This window comes from Lontra canadensis, unplaced genomic scaffold (assembly GCF_010015895.1).
Source record: "Lontra canadensis isolate GAN:19392208 unplaced genomic scaffold, GSC_riverotter_1.0 scaffold40, whole genome shotgun sequence".
NCBI lineage: Eukaryota > Metazoa > Chordata > Mammalia > Carnivora > Mustelidae > Lontra > Lontra canadensis.
Genome location: NW_022631034.1, coordinates 3,895,083 through 3,910,532, shown reverse-complemented (window position 1 = coordinate 3,910,532; position 15,450 = coordinate 3,895,083). Strand labels below are relative to the sequence as shown.

The following is a 15,450-nucleotide window of genomic DNA, read 5'->3' as shown; positions in this document are numbered from 1 at the left end:
TCCTGTGCTTTTATATAAACCAAATTTTAAATAGACTAGTAAAAAGGGACAGTTTGAAAGAATGTATAAAATTTCTGACAAACCATTTTGGATCTTTAGAAAAATTTTAATCACTTTTATGAAATGTTTTTTCATATTCTTGATTTAAAAATTGAAAGCTATCACAGTCCGTAAATCAACTTGAAGAATTAGCAAATGATTAGATTGAACCTTTTGAAACTGCTGATTGTTTTCAGCTATAAAAATGTCAGTTTCATAAGTTTCAACGCAGTAACTTCCTGGTGTGCATGTTCCGCTATGAGAAGAACCTTAAACGGATTCTGCCCGCATTGACTTGTAATTACACAGTTTTATAAAGCACAATATATTCTTACTTAATATTAATCTTATAGTGTACTGTGCTTTTCAGGCTCTAGGAAAAAACTGTAGAAAGACTAACTCAATCAAAATGGCTAAGCCAAATAAAAATAAAAATAAGCCAAATAAAAATAGCCAAAATAAAAATAGTCCTTTTTTTCCTACTACTTAAAGTCACAATTCGAAATTTACAAAATACACAGTCACTTACTTTGGTAGAGTTTTCAAATGATTTTCTCTTAACTCCAAGATGCGCAATTTGACAAGTCTGTAAATGTGAATAAAAAAATTGCTCCTTAATATTTCTGTATAAAACAATATTCCTACAAGAAAGTCAGTTATCATTGCATTATCCAAACAACTATGTCTGAACTTTACATATCATGGTTACAGACTTTAAAGAATTATACAGATCGATTATAAGTAGAGTTGCATCAACATTGGACAATGACAAATACCGGTTTACTAAAAATAAAGATCATGCAAAGAGATCATTGGGTCCAAATGATCTAAATTTCATGTTTTATAAAAATATATACACTGTTGTTTAATTGTAGGTAACAGATTCTTTAATATCTACTTAATACTAGGTCCTGTGTTCACTGGAATATGGCAATACTCTCCCTCAAGAGACTCTAAGTGAACTTGTAAAGCAAATAATACAGCACACTAGTTAAAAGCTTGAGCTTTGTGGTCAGATGAAACTGGGTGAAATCCAGACTGTCATATTCTATCACTGTGACTCTGGTGCATTAATCAAACCCTCCTATTTAGGTTCCTACGTCTCACACTTACCTACCTGTTAAGTTCTACAGTGTGAGACACACTATTGTTAAAATGTCTATAACTGAGCTTTAAAATGTACTCCGTTGAGGCGACGTTAGAACAACTGTTAGGGGTGCCTGGGTGGCTCAGTTGGTTAAGTGTCTGCCTTCAGCTCACGTCCTGATCCCAGGGTACTGGGATAGAGCCCCGCATTTGGCTCCCTGCTCAGGGGGGCTGCTTCTCCCTCTCCCCCGCTTCTGTTCTCTCTTACTATCTCTTTCTCTCTCAAATAAATAAAAAAAATCTTTAAAAAAAGAACAAATATTAATTGGATTCTCTGAATTCTTGGTGTTTGGGGAATATTTCAGTATTTGAACTATTTCTCCCACATTTACTTGGCTTTTAGATATTCATCTAGGTCTCTTCCTTTTTTCTTTGTGTTTTGACTTTGACCAAGTTTCTAATTTAATTTTAATTTTAAAACTTTTAATTTCTATATTAAATAAAATGATTCAGTTATTCAGAGCATGGGTATATTGCTAGTAAAATAGGTTTCTTAAACATCAGTATGTCTCAACTCTTCTCAATATCTGTACTAGTATGAAGTTATTTTGTGACTTACTTTGGCTTTTAGGGGCACCAAATCTCACATTTTGGAAGGAAATTTAATAATTCTCCAGCTGAAGGTTAAAAATCGTTTTAGACTATAATAGGGCATGGTAGACTAAAGTAAACTTTAGTCTTTAAAGTAGACTTAAGTCTTAAAGTAGACTTTAGTAGACTAAAGTAGAGCATATCTTGGTAGACAATTTACACAAAATTAAATTCTAATTCCAAGTGGTTTTGGTACTATGTTTTCTGTTTGGCCAAATATCTTCCTTGACATTAGGACACTAAAAGAGAACTGAGAAAAATTTAAGACAAAGAAGTATGGTCTAGGGTGATAAATATTCTCCGATTTGATAATTCAAAAGATTTTGTATTGTTACAGTCAGTACCAGAAAAAAATGACAGTTTATATGAACAGATGTTGAAGTGCCAATTCATTTAGAAACTCGGCAAATGCTCTTTTGAAGATCTGTGAATTGTAAAAACCGTCTAACTATATGGTGTTCCTATGTGGTATGATATCATGATCTGCAAAGTAATGGAACTTGGGAAATGTTGATATACTCTCTGCATATAAAATGAGGCTGCTACATGTTAAGAGACTTAATTATTTTACTGAGCTCCTCTTCTTAACACCAACAGATACCCAATATAAATGTAAAATGTCTTAATTTTTAAGATGTATCTTTTAAATATAAAAAATAGTTCATTGTAAAATACCTGGAAAATATTGAAAAATTTGAAGATGAAAATAACAAGGAACCAGTCTTTTATCTCACTCATATATTATATTCAAATTGGTGAAATATAATTTATATATTTTATTAAAATATGCTCCTAAACATAACATTGGAATTAAAAAAATATTTCCCTAAACCGGATTATAAATTGACATACTATTATCATGGAGGTACCATAATATACTCAACTAATCTCCTGGACAGACTTGTGTTTCCACTTTTTTTCATATTATAAATAATGACAAATATCCTTGTTTATAAATCTTAGCGTAGTATCTGATAAGGATATCATACATTTCTAGAAATAAATTACAAAGGCAATAGTTGTAAATATTTTCAAATCTTTTAAAACATACTGTTATGCATGAAAGTCATAACATTCTGAAATTCCATCAGCTGTGTGAGACTACCTTTTTTCCTTGTACTGTATAAAGAATTTTTGTAATATGATAGAACATAAAGCTCTTTATCATTTTAATTCATATTATTTTTATTGTTTGTGAGGATAAACACTTCATGTATTCACTACCAGTTTGTACATTTAATCATGAATTCCTTGTGGATGTCATTTACTCACTTCTTTTCTAATGAGAACCTTGTCTTACTCATTTGTAAGAGTTCTTTCTATCTTAAGGATATAATTTGCTTCCATATATAGTGGAAATGTTTTCCCAGTTTATTGTTTTACCTTAATTTTAAAATATTTTCTGATATTATTTTATTTTAAATGTATTTATGTAGTCAAGTCTATCTACCCACTTATTGTAATTTCCTTTGTTTCTAAACTATAGAGGCATTTCCCAACCCAAGAGCCAGAAATATTCATGTGCATTTTTTCCAGATTATCTCTGACGTTATTTTTTGTATATTTAATTCTTCAATTCACCTGGAATTCATTTGATTATTAGTGACATGTAAAAACCAAATTTTACTTCATTTTGGAAAATGTTTCATTAAGTAACATCATCTCACTTAATGAATAATAATGACTCTTTAATCATAATTGTTACCTTTGAAGCCTCAACTACTGGCGCGGGTAACTACTCATCTAAAGTAAAATAAAATTTCACCATTTAAATTTTGTATTCTTACCTTCCAAAATTAGCTGGAAGAAATTCAAGAAAGGCGTCATTCAGGTAGAGCTGGGTCAGATTTAGAAGCTGCGTGAAGCCATCGGGGAGTCTAGAAAGGAGTTAAAGGTTTAGTCACTGCATCGATGTTGCCATAGAAACAGAACAAAAATATTTATCTCTAAGGAGAGAAAATAGAAGTGTAATACATTTTTCAATTCTCCTTTGGTATCATAGTAATGGAAGAATTTATTGAGCATGTTGTTACAGCTTGAAAATTTTGCCTGTTATTAAAATAAATGGCATTCACCCACCTCCACACTGTTCTCCTAGGTGGAGATTTATGTCACAGCGACATCATCTCCTACTGTTGCCCTAACCTTATGCACACCAGTGAGATATTTTTTATAGAAATTTCAAGTTGTATGCCATGTTTTATAATTTTAAATTTAATATTCTTTCTCAACAGAAAATTCATATTTATGGTCAGGCAAGGATATCTACGTACTCTTTCATGAAATCATTAACATGTGTCTATACTTTTTGTAATGATGACTAAAACTGCCCAAGAGGAAGGGATAAGTATTCTGACCCCCTAAGTGATAATGCATGTACACTGCAATTCAAATTTGTTCAATTAGTTTTTCACAAAAATGACCGAGAACATGGAAACTCTGACTACACAGAACCCTATGAGTCATTAAAAGAGTTGAAAGAAATATCCTTTGCAAAAATTTACCAGCTGGATGAAATAATTATTTGAAATATTTAAATATTTTTCACCAAAAAGATTTAACTCAATTTTCCTAGAGACTTATTAGAATATTTAAATTTACCTATAATTTAAACATTTTTAAATGCCTTTATCAATGGTCTAGACACTACAATGTTCTTTTACAAAATACCCCTAAATAATGTTCAAATTTGTCTTCATCTCAAATTACAGCCTACCTCCCTCCTTGAGTTTACTGACAAAATTATTTAAAGACTTGCCTATACTCACTGCTCTTTATTACTCCTCAAGCCATTGTTTTCTGGCATCTATCCCAACTCTATTACTGAAACTGCACTCACCAAAGCCTCCAATGACCTCTTAAGTCCCAATTCCATTAACTCCATTTCATTTTGTATCCAGCACTGCCTAGCAACAGTTGTCACCAATGTTCTCTCTGTCTTGGCTTCTGGTACACATTTTTCCTATTTCCCCTCCTCCTCCTTCTGCGATACTGTGAGTTTCTCTTCCTATGCCCAATCTTCTGTTATGAAAAGTTATATATCTAAAAGAGTACATGTGTATCTCACAAGCAGTACCGTGAAAGAACCTCTGAATGCCCTTCCCTAACTACCTCATCCTATTTGTTCCTCAAATTCCTGAATGATGTTAATTATTCTGTTTTTTAGTTTTACTATACTTCACCTACTTCAATCCCTAAAGGAAAGTGTGGTTTTTGCATGTTTTTAAATATTATATAAATCAAGTCACACAATGAATATTTTCCTGAAACTTTTAAAAGTTAGTATTAATGTGAAATTCACCCATTTTGATGTCAATGATTGCTTATCATAGTATTCCACTGTATGACTATACCACAATTTATTATTCTCCTTTTAATGAACATTACAGCTGTTTTTATTTTATTATAAATGTTGTTTCTGTAAATATTTTTTAACATATGTCCTGGTATATAAAGATTACTTAAATTATATCCCTCATCATAAGAAATTAATGTCCCTCAGGAACAGCCCTCAACTAATGACTAACAAGACTATAACTACTTTAGCTCATTCACCCATTATGTGTGCCACCACTTTGATACATGTTTTATACGGTTTCCCAGAGTTCCCCAGAGAGCTTACGGTCCAGTTGTCCATACTAGTAAATAGTCGGATAACACACCCTTGACAAGGATTTCTTGAGACCATATCCTAAATCTAGTGCTTAGATTCTTTCTAAACACCCACTTCTGAGGAATCCAAACTAAACGCAATTAATATTTTTACCTTACTTTGTACGAATTCTTTACACACTGTTAGGGTACTCTTCTATTGATTATTTTTGTTGCAAATATCTTGTTCCAGTTTGTATTTTGAAGTTAGATTGTTTTTTATGGCTTCATAGAAGTTGCTTCCACAAATTTCCTTTAAACAGAGGTAGGATTCATGAAAATAGAAAAAGAGAAAGAAGGCAGAGGAATAATGTAGAGGTGAGAATTCACCTTAAGAGAGTAAGAGAAGATGAGTTCTAGAGAAAAATACTTTCTGTACAACAGTGTTGGGCATTAAGATTTGAGAGTATCAGTAGGGGACAGGGTTTAGGGGACAGGGTTTAGAGGGTACTAAAAGCTTAACTCCAAGGTTTGAATTTTATCCTACAGGATTAAAAAAAAAAATCTATAAGAGATTGTTGTTTTTCTCTAAGTTATCCTTTGTTGAAATATATTAGTTCATATCCTCAGAATATAACAGTTTTTATGATAATGATCCAGATGTCCAACAGATTTCAATATACATTTAATTACTATCTTACCATAATGTCCTTATGGTTCTTATACTCATTGGAAAGAAGGTATCATTTATGAATTTTTTAAAAAGAAGACTAAAGGAAAAAAAAATAAAAAGAAGACTAATACATGTAAAATGACAAGAATGCTAAAACCTTTGATCTAATAATTTACTTAAATGTGGTAGCTATTAATACATAAAAATGCTTTAAAATGCCAATTTCCTAGTTTTAAGGACAGTTTGAACCAGTCCAGCTTCCCTTAGTCTACTATTCTGCATATGTATGTACAGTAAATGGAATTATATTATACTACTTCTTTGATAAAAAATATATTTGTTTATTGCTGCTTCTCAGACAAAGGCTTTTTCTTATGCTACAAGGAAATCTGGTTTCTTGTATAGAACACTTTAAGGATTTTAGAATTGGCCACACTGTACAGGTTCCAATTGTAAAACTGGACTGCTAAAAATAAGTTATATGAAAAACCAGAATACAAAGTAAGATTGTTTTTTCAGTCTGGTAATAAACAAAGATGTATTGACATTTTATATCAAACCTTTCTTATTTAAAAAAAAGATGTAGAATTAAAATACTTATTTATACAGTATATTTTATTTAATACTATGTATATTTTTATTTCAATTCACTTCAACAGGAATTTATTGAATAGTTATTCTGTACTTACATTCAAAATTAGTATCTTCTTTCTCACTTTCTCTACAGAATTCTACTCACAGATTTAGCAAAATTTTAGCCAATTACTTTATACCAAACTGCGTATACCAAACACTGAAACCAATTGCTTTATAAAAGTGTTAGGTATTTTCTATTCCAGGGATAAATTATAAATTGTTTGAAGACAATGAGTTTTAAGAATGTCCTCAATGAGCTAGCACTATAGTTTAAAACATATTATTTGAAAAATAAATTCAGTAAGTATGCAAAAGAAAATAATTTCATTTATTTTTATCTTTATGGTACAATTTTGTAGCTTCTAATAGAGAAAATGGCCCCACTTATCAATATTACCATTTCCAGAGGAGTTTACAAGGAGTGGTGAGGAAGATACTAGTAAGCTATCTAACTATCAAACTATCTAGTAGCTATCTAAATATCTAGTAAGCTAGATAAACTTGATGAAGATGACAATTACGGGTTATCCTCCTCCAAGTTCTCCAGTGAAATCCAATATTTTACACTAAGTTAGGGAGTTCTCAATAAGGAAATGATTTTACTATCCAAAAGTAACTGGTACGGCTCCTGGGTGGCTCAGATGGTTGGGCATCTGCCTTGGGCACCAGTCAGTCGTGATCCCAGGGTCCTGGGAATGAGCCCTACATCACCACACTCCCTGCTCAGTGGGGAACCTATTTCTCCCTCTCCCTCTACTGTTCCCCCTCTTGTGCTCTCTCATTCTCTCTCTGTCAAATAAATAAATAAAATCTTAAAAAAAAGGAAAAGTAACTGATTACTTTCCACATTTGACTGATCTAATAAAGAATTCAAAGAAGTTCTTTATGTATATTGGCAAATAATTCTCTCACCACTAAAGAAACACATTCATTTTATTAATCACTTAAATTCAAATGGTATATTCAAACTACACAAAGAAAGTATAATACAACAGACACCCATATATTTTAGTGGTTGAGCATAGGGGCATTGATGTTAGAAGACCTGGGTTTGAATTATAGTTCTTTCAATAGTTATCTCTGTGACCTTTATAAATCTTTGCAAGACTCAATTTCCTTATTTGTAAAATGATGATACTATTATCCACTTCCGGAGTTTCTTTAGCGATTAAATGATTATTTCTACCATATTAATTACAAACTCTACATATTTTAAATGTATAAATTATAAAATTAATAATATTATAGAATATTTGGAATAAAAAGAGAAAAGAAAAATATTGCTCATAATTCTACTTTCTTAACACAACTCTCATTACCATTTCATGTATTTTAAATCTGGTTTCCAATTAAATGTTTTAACATCACTGCAAAATTGTATCATGTTTTCTCCCTTTACATTGTAATTATCTTTCAATTTTGCTGTATAATCAGAGTGACTACATTATCTATCATTCAAACTAGGACATTTTTGAGAATTAAAAATGAGCTATTATTAATCATGTCACATCAAGAGGTATAAACTGGGATGACTTGAGCAAACGGAGACATATGGTTACCCTATGTATAATCTTTGTATCCATCCAGTGGATGTGCCATAATTTATTAGCAATGTCATTATTATTATGCATTAAAATGTGTCATATTTTCAAAATGTATCTTTTGATTTAAACCAAAATCAAATGTTTTTTTCAGAATTGGTGAAAGGATCTCAGGAATTTAAATGCTATCTTCATGTGTTTCTATCTGTAAAAGGGTATGTAGATAATGTTTACCTACTTTATGAGGTTGTCCTAAAGATGAAAATGAGATAATGCATCTCAAAGTCTGAGACACAATAGGCTCTCAGTAAATGCTGGTTCATGCTTTTCTCATTAAGTAGTTGTTTTCAATTTTATTATGATAATTTTCACTAATGACTTAGTTAAGGCATTCAGACTATACTATAAAGTTCACATCTAAAACTAAAGCTAAGAGGATAATACTCAGCACTATATCTATTATATTCCAGGGTCTTCATGACTTACTACTTTGTAGACTTCTTAAGTCAAAGAAAATGAAGAGAAAAGCAAAAAAAAAAAAACAATGAAACACAAATATGGTTTTTTGAAAAGAGCAATTAAATTGACAAATCTCTAGTCAGACTGATCAAGCAAAAAAAAAGAAAGAAGACACAAATTGTGGATGCTAGGAATGAAAGAGAGAGCACCATTAGAGAACCCACAGATGTTAAAGGGTTGATAAAAGAACACTATAAAAAAATTTGATGCCAGAACATTTGAAAACTTATGTAAGTGTACAAATTCTTGAAAATCACAGCTATCAAAGATCACTCAAGAAAAAAGTTAATTCGAATAACCCTTCTGTTATTATGGAAATGGATTTAAAAACTTTCCCTTCAAGAGAAGTCCAGGCTTGAGGGCTGCACTGGCAAATTCTACCCATACTTAAGAAGGAAATAATTCCAATTCTATACAAACTCTTATAGAAAATAGAAGAGAATGTCTCCCAACTATTTTTATGAGACTAGTTTTATTTTATTACCAAAACCAGGCAAAGAAATTACAAGAAAAGAAATTTCAGACTAATATGTTTCATGAATATAGACAGGAAAATCCTTTACAAAATATTAGCATATCATTAATTAATTTATTAAAAAATAATAGCCATTAATTTATTTTAAAAAGTAATACTTCTTGATCAGGTAGTGTTTATTCCTGGAATACAAATTTGGATTAACATTAAAAAAACATTCAGTGTAATTCACCATATCATTACACTGAAAAAGAAAAAAAAACAAACAGCATATCATCATGTCAATAGATGTTTGGGGAAAAAAAAGAGCTTTGACAAAATTCAATATGTCAAATTGATAATAAAAGTCTCAGCAAACTAGATATCGAAGACATGGTGGATAGATTCCAAGGTGGCCTCCATGACCCTCACTTCCTGATGTTCATGACCTTGTATGCTTTTCCTTTAAGTGTGATAAGACTTGTGATTTGCTTCTAATCAATGGAGTATGGAAAATATGAGATGTCACTCTCATAACTATATTACACAATACTATCTTACTAGAATATTAACTCTACTCAGCTGCTGACATTAAAGAAGCAAGCTGCCACTAGTGAACTGTTTATGGAGAAGTCAGCATGGCTGGGAACTGTACCAACCTCTAGGATCCAAGTGTGGCCTTGAGCTGAGAGCCACCAAAGAGCTGGGCTCTCAACTGTATAATAGCAACTAAATGAATTCTGCCAATAACCTGAGTGAAATTGAAAGTACATTCTTTTTCCATTGAGCTTCCAGATGAGAATACAGCTTGACTGATACCTTGATTGCAGCTTGGTGAAACTAAGAGGCAGGAAATCATGTTATAACATGCCCAGATTCCTAACCCACAGAAACTGAGGGATAATAATGTGCTGCTGAGCCACTAAACTAAAGGTAATTTCTTACATAGCATTAGAAAACTAACACAGATTATGGTATCTGGACCTGGGATTCTGCTGTAAGAAGTTCCTAACAATGTGGACTGGTGTGGAAACCAGCTGGTGGTCAAGAGACTCAACAATTGTTGAAGGACCTCACAGAGAAAGCTTAGATTTCCTTGTAAAGATTGAAAGTAAAAACCTAAACTTAGAGTAACCTGCTGGGGAGAGCTCAAAAGGAGATGAGGAATGGATTATTGAAAATTTCCCCAACCTGATAAAGGCATGACTGAAAAAACAACAAGTAACAATCATACATAATGGTGAAAGTCTCAGTGCTTTCTCCCTAAGTTGGGAAAAAGGCAATGTCTCTTTTAACCTCTTCTATTCAGCATTGTACAGGAGGTCCTGTCCAAGACAATAAAGAAAGAAAAGGAAATAAATAAAAGACACACAGATTGAAATGATGAAAAAAAAAAACCAACACCCCAAACCTGTCGACATTCACAGGTGACATGATAGTCTACATAGGAAATCACCCCAAATCTAAAAAAAATCTACTAAAATTAGTGAATTTAGTGAGATTGCAGAATGTAGGGTCTATAAAGAAAAACTGGTTATATTTCTATATACTAACAATAAAACAAAAAACATGAAATATTTGGAATAATTTGAATCATATAGAAGATTCATATGTTGAAATCTACAAGGCATTGATAAAAGAAATTTTATTTTTAAATTTTTATTATTATTATTTTTTTAAAGATTTCTACTTATTTAGTTGACAGAGAGAGAGCATAAGTAAGCAGAGCAGTAGGCAGAGAAAGAGGAAGAAGCAGGCTCCCCACCAAGCAGAGAGCTGGAACAGAGAGCCTGACCTGAGGCTCAAACCCAGGACCCCAGGATCACGACCCAAGCTGAAGGCAGATGCCTAACCTACAGAGCCACGCAGACACCCTGATAAAAGAAATTTTAAAATATCCAAGTAACTATAGAGATATACTATTCTCAGGAATAGGACTATTCAATATTTTTGAGATGTTAATTCTGCTCAAATTGATTTATAGATTCAATATAATTTCTACTAAAATTCCAGAAGGATTTGTTATTTTTGTAGATATTAGAAAGCTGATTAAAAAATTTATATGAAAAAGCAAAAGGTATGGATAGCCCAGGTAATTTTGATAAAGAAGAATAAAGTGCAAGGACTCACACTCCTTAATTGTATGAATTACCATAAAGCTATAGTAATATAGTAATAGTAGACAGTATGGAACTGATATAAGAACAGGCATATTGATTAATGTACAAAATGGGCAATTAAGTAATGGATCCAAACACATGTGATCAATTGATTAACAAAAAACAGTACTCGGTGGGGTGCCTGGGTGGCTCGGTGGGTTAAAGCCTCTGCCTTCAGCTCAGGTCATGATCCCAGGGTCCTAGGATCAAGCCCCACATGGGGCTCTCTGCTTGGCAGGGAGCCTGCTTCCCCTTCTCTCTCTGCCTGCTTCTCTGCCTACTTGTGATCTCTGTCTGTCAAATAAACAAATAAATCTTTAAAAAAGAAACAACAACAACAGTCCTCGGGTCATTTTATGAAGAAAGGATAATTTTTTCAACAAAAGGTAGTGGAATAAATGGATAACCATATGCAAATAAACAAGCTAGCAAACACGCCGGGGGAGAGGCGGAGAAGAGAAGAACCAGTTTACTCTGGGCTGAGGACTGAGCCTGATGCAGGGCTTGATCCCACCACCCTGAGATCATTACCTGAGCCGAAATCAAGAACCTGATGCTCAACAGACTGAGCCACCAAGGCACCTCTAAAAATTAGCTTTAAATAGATCATAGACCTAAGTGTAAAACCTAAGTTCCAGAGGAAAGCATAGAGAAAAATCTTTAAGACTATGATAGCAAAGATCACTTATACAGGAAGAAGAAGCATAAACCAATATAATAATTTATGAATAGCTCTTCATCAGAATTAAAATCTTCCTTTTGGAAGTTACTGTTTTAAAAATGAGAAGATAAGTCAGAGAATAGGAGTAATTATTTGCATACAAATAAAGGACATTTAGCCAGAATATATAAAGAATTTTTTTTAAGATTATTTATTTATTTGTGAGAGACAGAACACAAACAGGGAGGAGGGAAGAGGGGAAGGGAGAAGCAGATTCCCCCACTGATCAGGGAGTCCAGTTGGGGGCTCAATTCACTGGATCCCAGGACCCTGGGATCATGATCTGAGCTGAAGGGCAGAGGCTTAACCAACTGAGCCACCCAGGCACCCCTAAAACTCTTATAATTCAATAATAATAAGATAAAATAATAAAAATGAACAAGAGATGCGGGCACCTGGGTGGTGCAGCTGGTTAGGCATCTGAGTCTTGTTCCCTTTCAGGTCGTGATCTTGGAGGCATGAGATGAGCCCTGTGTCAGGCTCCTTGTTGAGCATGGAGTCTGCTTGAGACCCTCCCTCTTCTTTTGCCCCTCCCTCTGGGTGTACACACTCTCTAAAATAAATAAATAAATTAAAAAAAAATGAAAACGAGACTTGAACTTTTACTGAAGAAACAATAAAAATTGTAAATAAATACATGAAAATGAAAACATGTTACCTGGATATTAAAGATGTAAATTAAAACCACAGTGAAATGCCACAGTGAGGTACAACAGCTGCTAGTGTGGGTAAAAATAGAAAACAACAACAACAACAAAAACAACAGAAACCTGATAGCACCAAATTCTTTTTTTCTTTTTTAAGATTTTATTTATTCATTTGACAGAGAGCACAAGCAAGGGGAACAACAGAGGGAGTAGAAGAAGTAGACTTCCCAATGAACAGGGAACCAGAATTGGGGCTCAATCTCAGGACCCCGGGATCACAACCTGAGTCGAAGGCAGACCCTGAACCAACTGAACCACCCAAGTCCCCTGATAGTACCAAATTCTGACAAAGATGAGGAACAACAGAAACTCTAATAAATTGCTGATGGGAAAGACAATGGGACAGCTGTTTTTGAATAGGGTTTGGAAATTTCTTATAAGGTTAGACATATACACACCGTACTACCCAGTATACCACTCCTAGGGGTTTACCCAATAGAAAACATATGCTGACACAAACATCCTAAATGTCTATCAATTGATGAATAGATAAATAACTTATGGTATTTCCATACAATGGAATATTACCTAGCAATAAAAAGGAACGTAATACCACTTCTTGAACCAATGTGGATAAATCTCAAAATCATTGTGTTAAGTAAAAGAAGTCAGACACAACAGTATGATATTATTTATATGACATTTGGAAAAGACAAAATCATAGAAATCAGAGAAATGGATGATTGAGCTGAGGGAACTTTTCGGGGAGATGGAAATAGTCTCTATCTTATTATAGTTGTGGTGCACAACTGTATACATTTATCAAAATTCACTAAGCCATATAGGTAAAAGGTAAATTTTACTATATATGAATTATATCTTAAAAAACCTTTAAAATTAGTATACAACTTAAATTGACTTTTGTGTAATTTTTTATGAATTCCCAAACTACTTAATCCTTTTAGTGTCAGAAATTTTTTAATGAAACAAGTCATATTCATCTTTTAAAAAACCAAATGTATGGAAGGAATTCAGAGATACAGCCAATAAAACTATAGTTTTGAAAAACAATTCATTATCTGACCTGGACTATGACTTAAGTCAAGCATATAGCTGTGGTCTTTATGTGAAAAGCTAGCGATGTCTATTTGTTGAGAGCACTCCATTCTAGATTAAGAGTTTTGGAAAATTCTTTTCACAATTTTTTTTCTCTTCAATAATCTACTTTTGAGGTAGAAAATTTGTTCCCTTTCAAACACATTTTATTTCTTGATATTCCACACTTTCTACCAAAGGCCATAAGTTATTTTACAAACAATTCACCATAAAGATCTCCATCTAAACTTTTATCTCCTCTTATAATCTGTTCCTAGTCTCATCTACAGCCTCTTCTCATGACCCTTAAAGAAACCATCCTCATTACTCCCTCTTCTCAACTATATTGATGAAAAAATTCCCCTTCAAACTCCCTTTGATAAACTTCCTTTGTTCTTCTAAGACACTACTCATTAGATGCCTTTCCAGTGGGCTTCAGTTTCTCCCAGTCTCCCCAATTTAATATAAACCGATGACCTAAGTTTTTTCTCAAATCCTACTGTCAGTTTTTGTATAATTATAATGTCAGTCTTACTGAGACTCATTATCTGCATCCCAATACCACTGATTTGTTTCAGCCTTTCCTAGATATTGCTGCTGTCCTTCCAGGTTTTATGTTCACTGCTATTGTTAAGTGAATTTAACTTTCAAATTCATGACTTTGCCATTCACTCTGTTTTTTCTTGACCTATTTGATTGCACAGCGCGCACTATGCCTATGACATAACCATAATTTACCAACATTGATTGATACATGTTGGGTCTCATCTTCCCATCCCATTTCTCTACTAACAGATCGTAAGCCACAAATGCCCCATTTCTGATCATAGTATCTTTACCATCCAAGTCACCATTCTGTTATCCTCATAGAACTGTCTTTTTGCTCTTCCCTGAACACAAATAGTCTCTTTTTCTAGTCATAATTCATTTTTCAGCTAGAATTATGATCAGCTATTTTCATGCACTCATCAATATCTCAAACTCTTGTACTCTCTTGAACTTTCATTAGATCCTTGATGTTAATTTTCCACCGTGATCATAACTAATAACAGTTTCTTTCAGTGCTCTTTCATGGAATATTGCCTGAGAGCCAAAGAATGATGACATAGTTTACTTCAAAGCAATGAAATTCTGTGCCAATTAGGCCTTCATCACTATTCAGCAGTGCTTTTAATCATCTTTTGTTAAACTATTTTGATTATTTTCCTCATCATTCTATTAAATTGAATTTTAAATGAACCATTTAAAATTCATTTATTAGGTGAAGTTCCTTTATCTGTGTACATTATTATCCAATGGAAACATAAATACAAGTAAAATATAAACACTCATACTCACTTAGAAATGGGATTGACACTGGCTTCAATAATTGTTAAACACTTACAACACTTAATGTTTTCTGGAAATTCTTGTACACCTAAAATGTAAAGAAAAAAAAAAAAGCACGTGAAAATGTCCCAGCAAAAATTCTTTAAGCTATAGTTCTAATATTAAGAACAATTAATCAAAGCTATGAACACAGTATAGATATAATATCAATACACCTTTAGGATAATCATTTACATAAGCATAATAATGTAATAATATATTAGTGTTACGTAATATATACACTTTAAATATACACTTTAAAATAAATTT

The 15,450-nt window shown here is 32.7% G+C and overlaps 1 protein-coding gene across 6 annotated transcripts in view; it reads right to left on the bottom strand.

Annotated features, from left to right (window-relative positions):
* Positions 1-15,450, bottom strand: part of LRRC7 (leucine rich repeat containing 7) — a 547,026-nt gene that overhangs the window by 257,584 nt on the left and 273,992 nt on the right. For all 6 annotated transcript variants that reach the window (XM_032870085.1, XM_032870083.1, XM_032870080.1 and 3 more), the window contains exons 5-7: positions 15,151-15,229; positions 3,564-3,653; positions 569-625 (exon numbers count right to left, since the gene is read on the bottom strand). In XM_032870085.1, the coding sequence (XP_032725976.1) occupies positions 569-625; positions 3,564-3,653; positions 15,151-15,229 (226 nt within the window). The remainder of the gene's footprint in view (positions 1-568; positions 626-3,563; positions 3,654-15,150; positions 15,230-15,450) is intronic.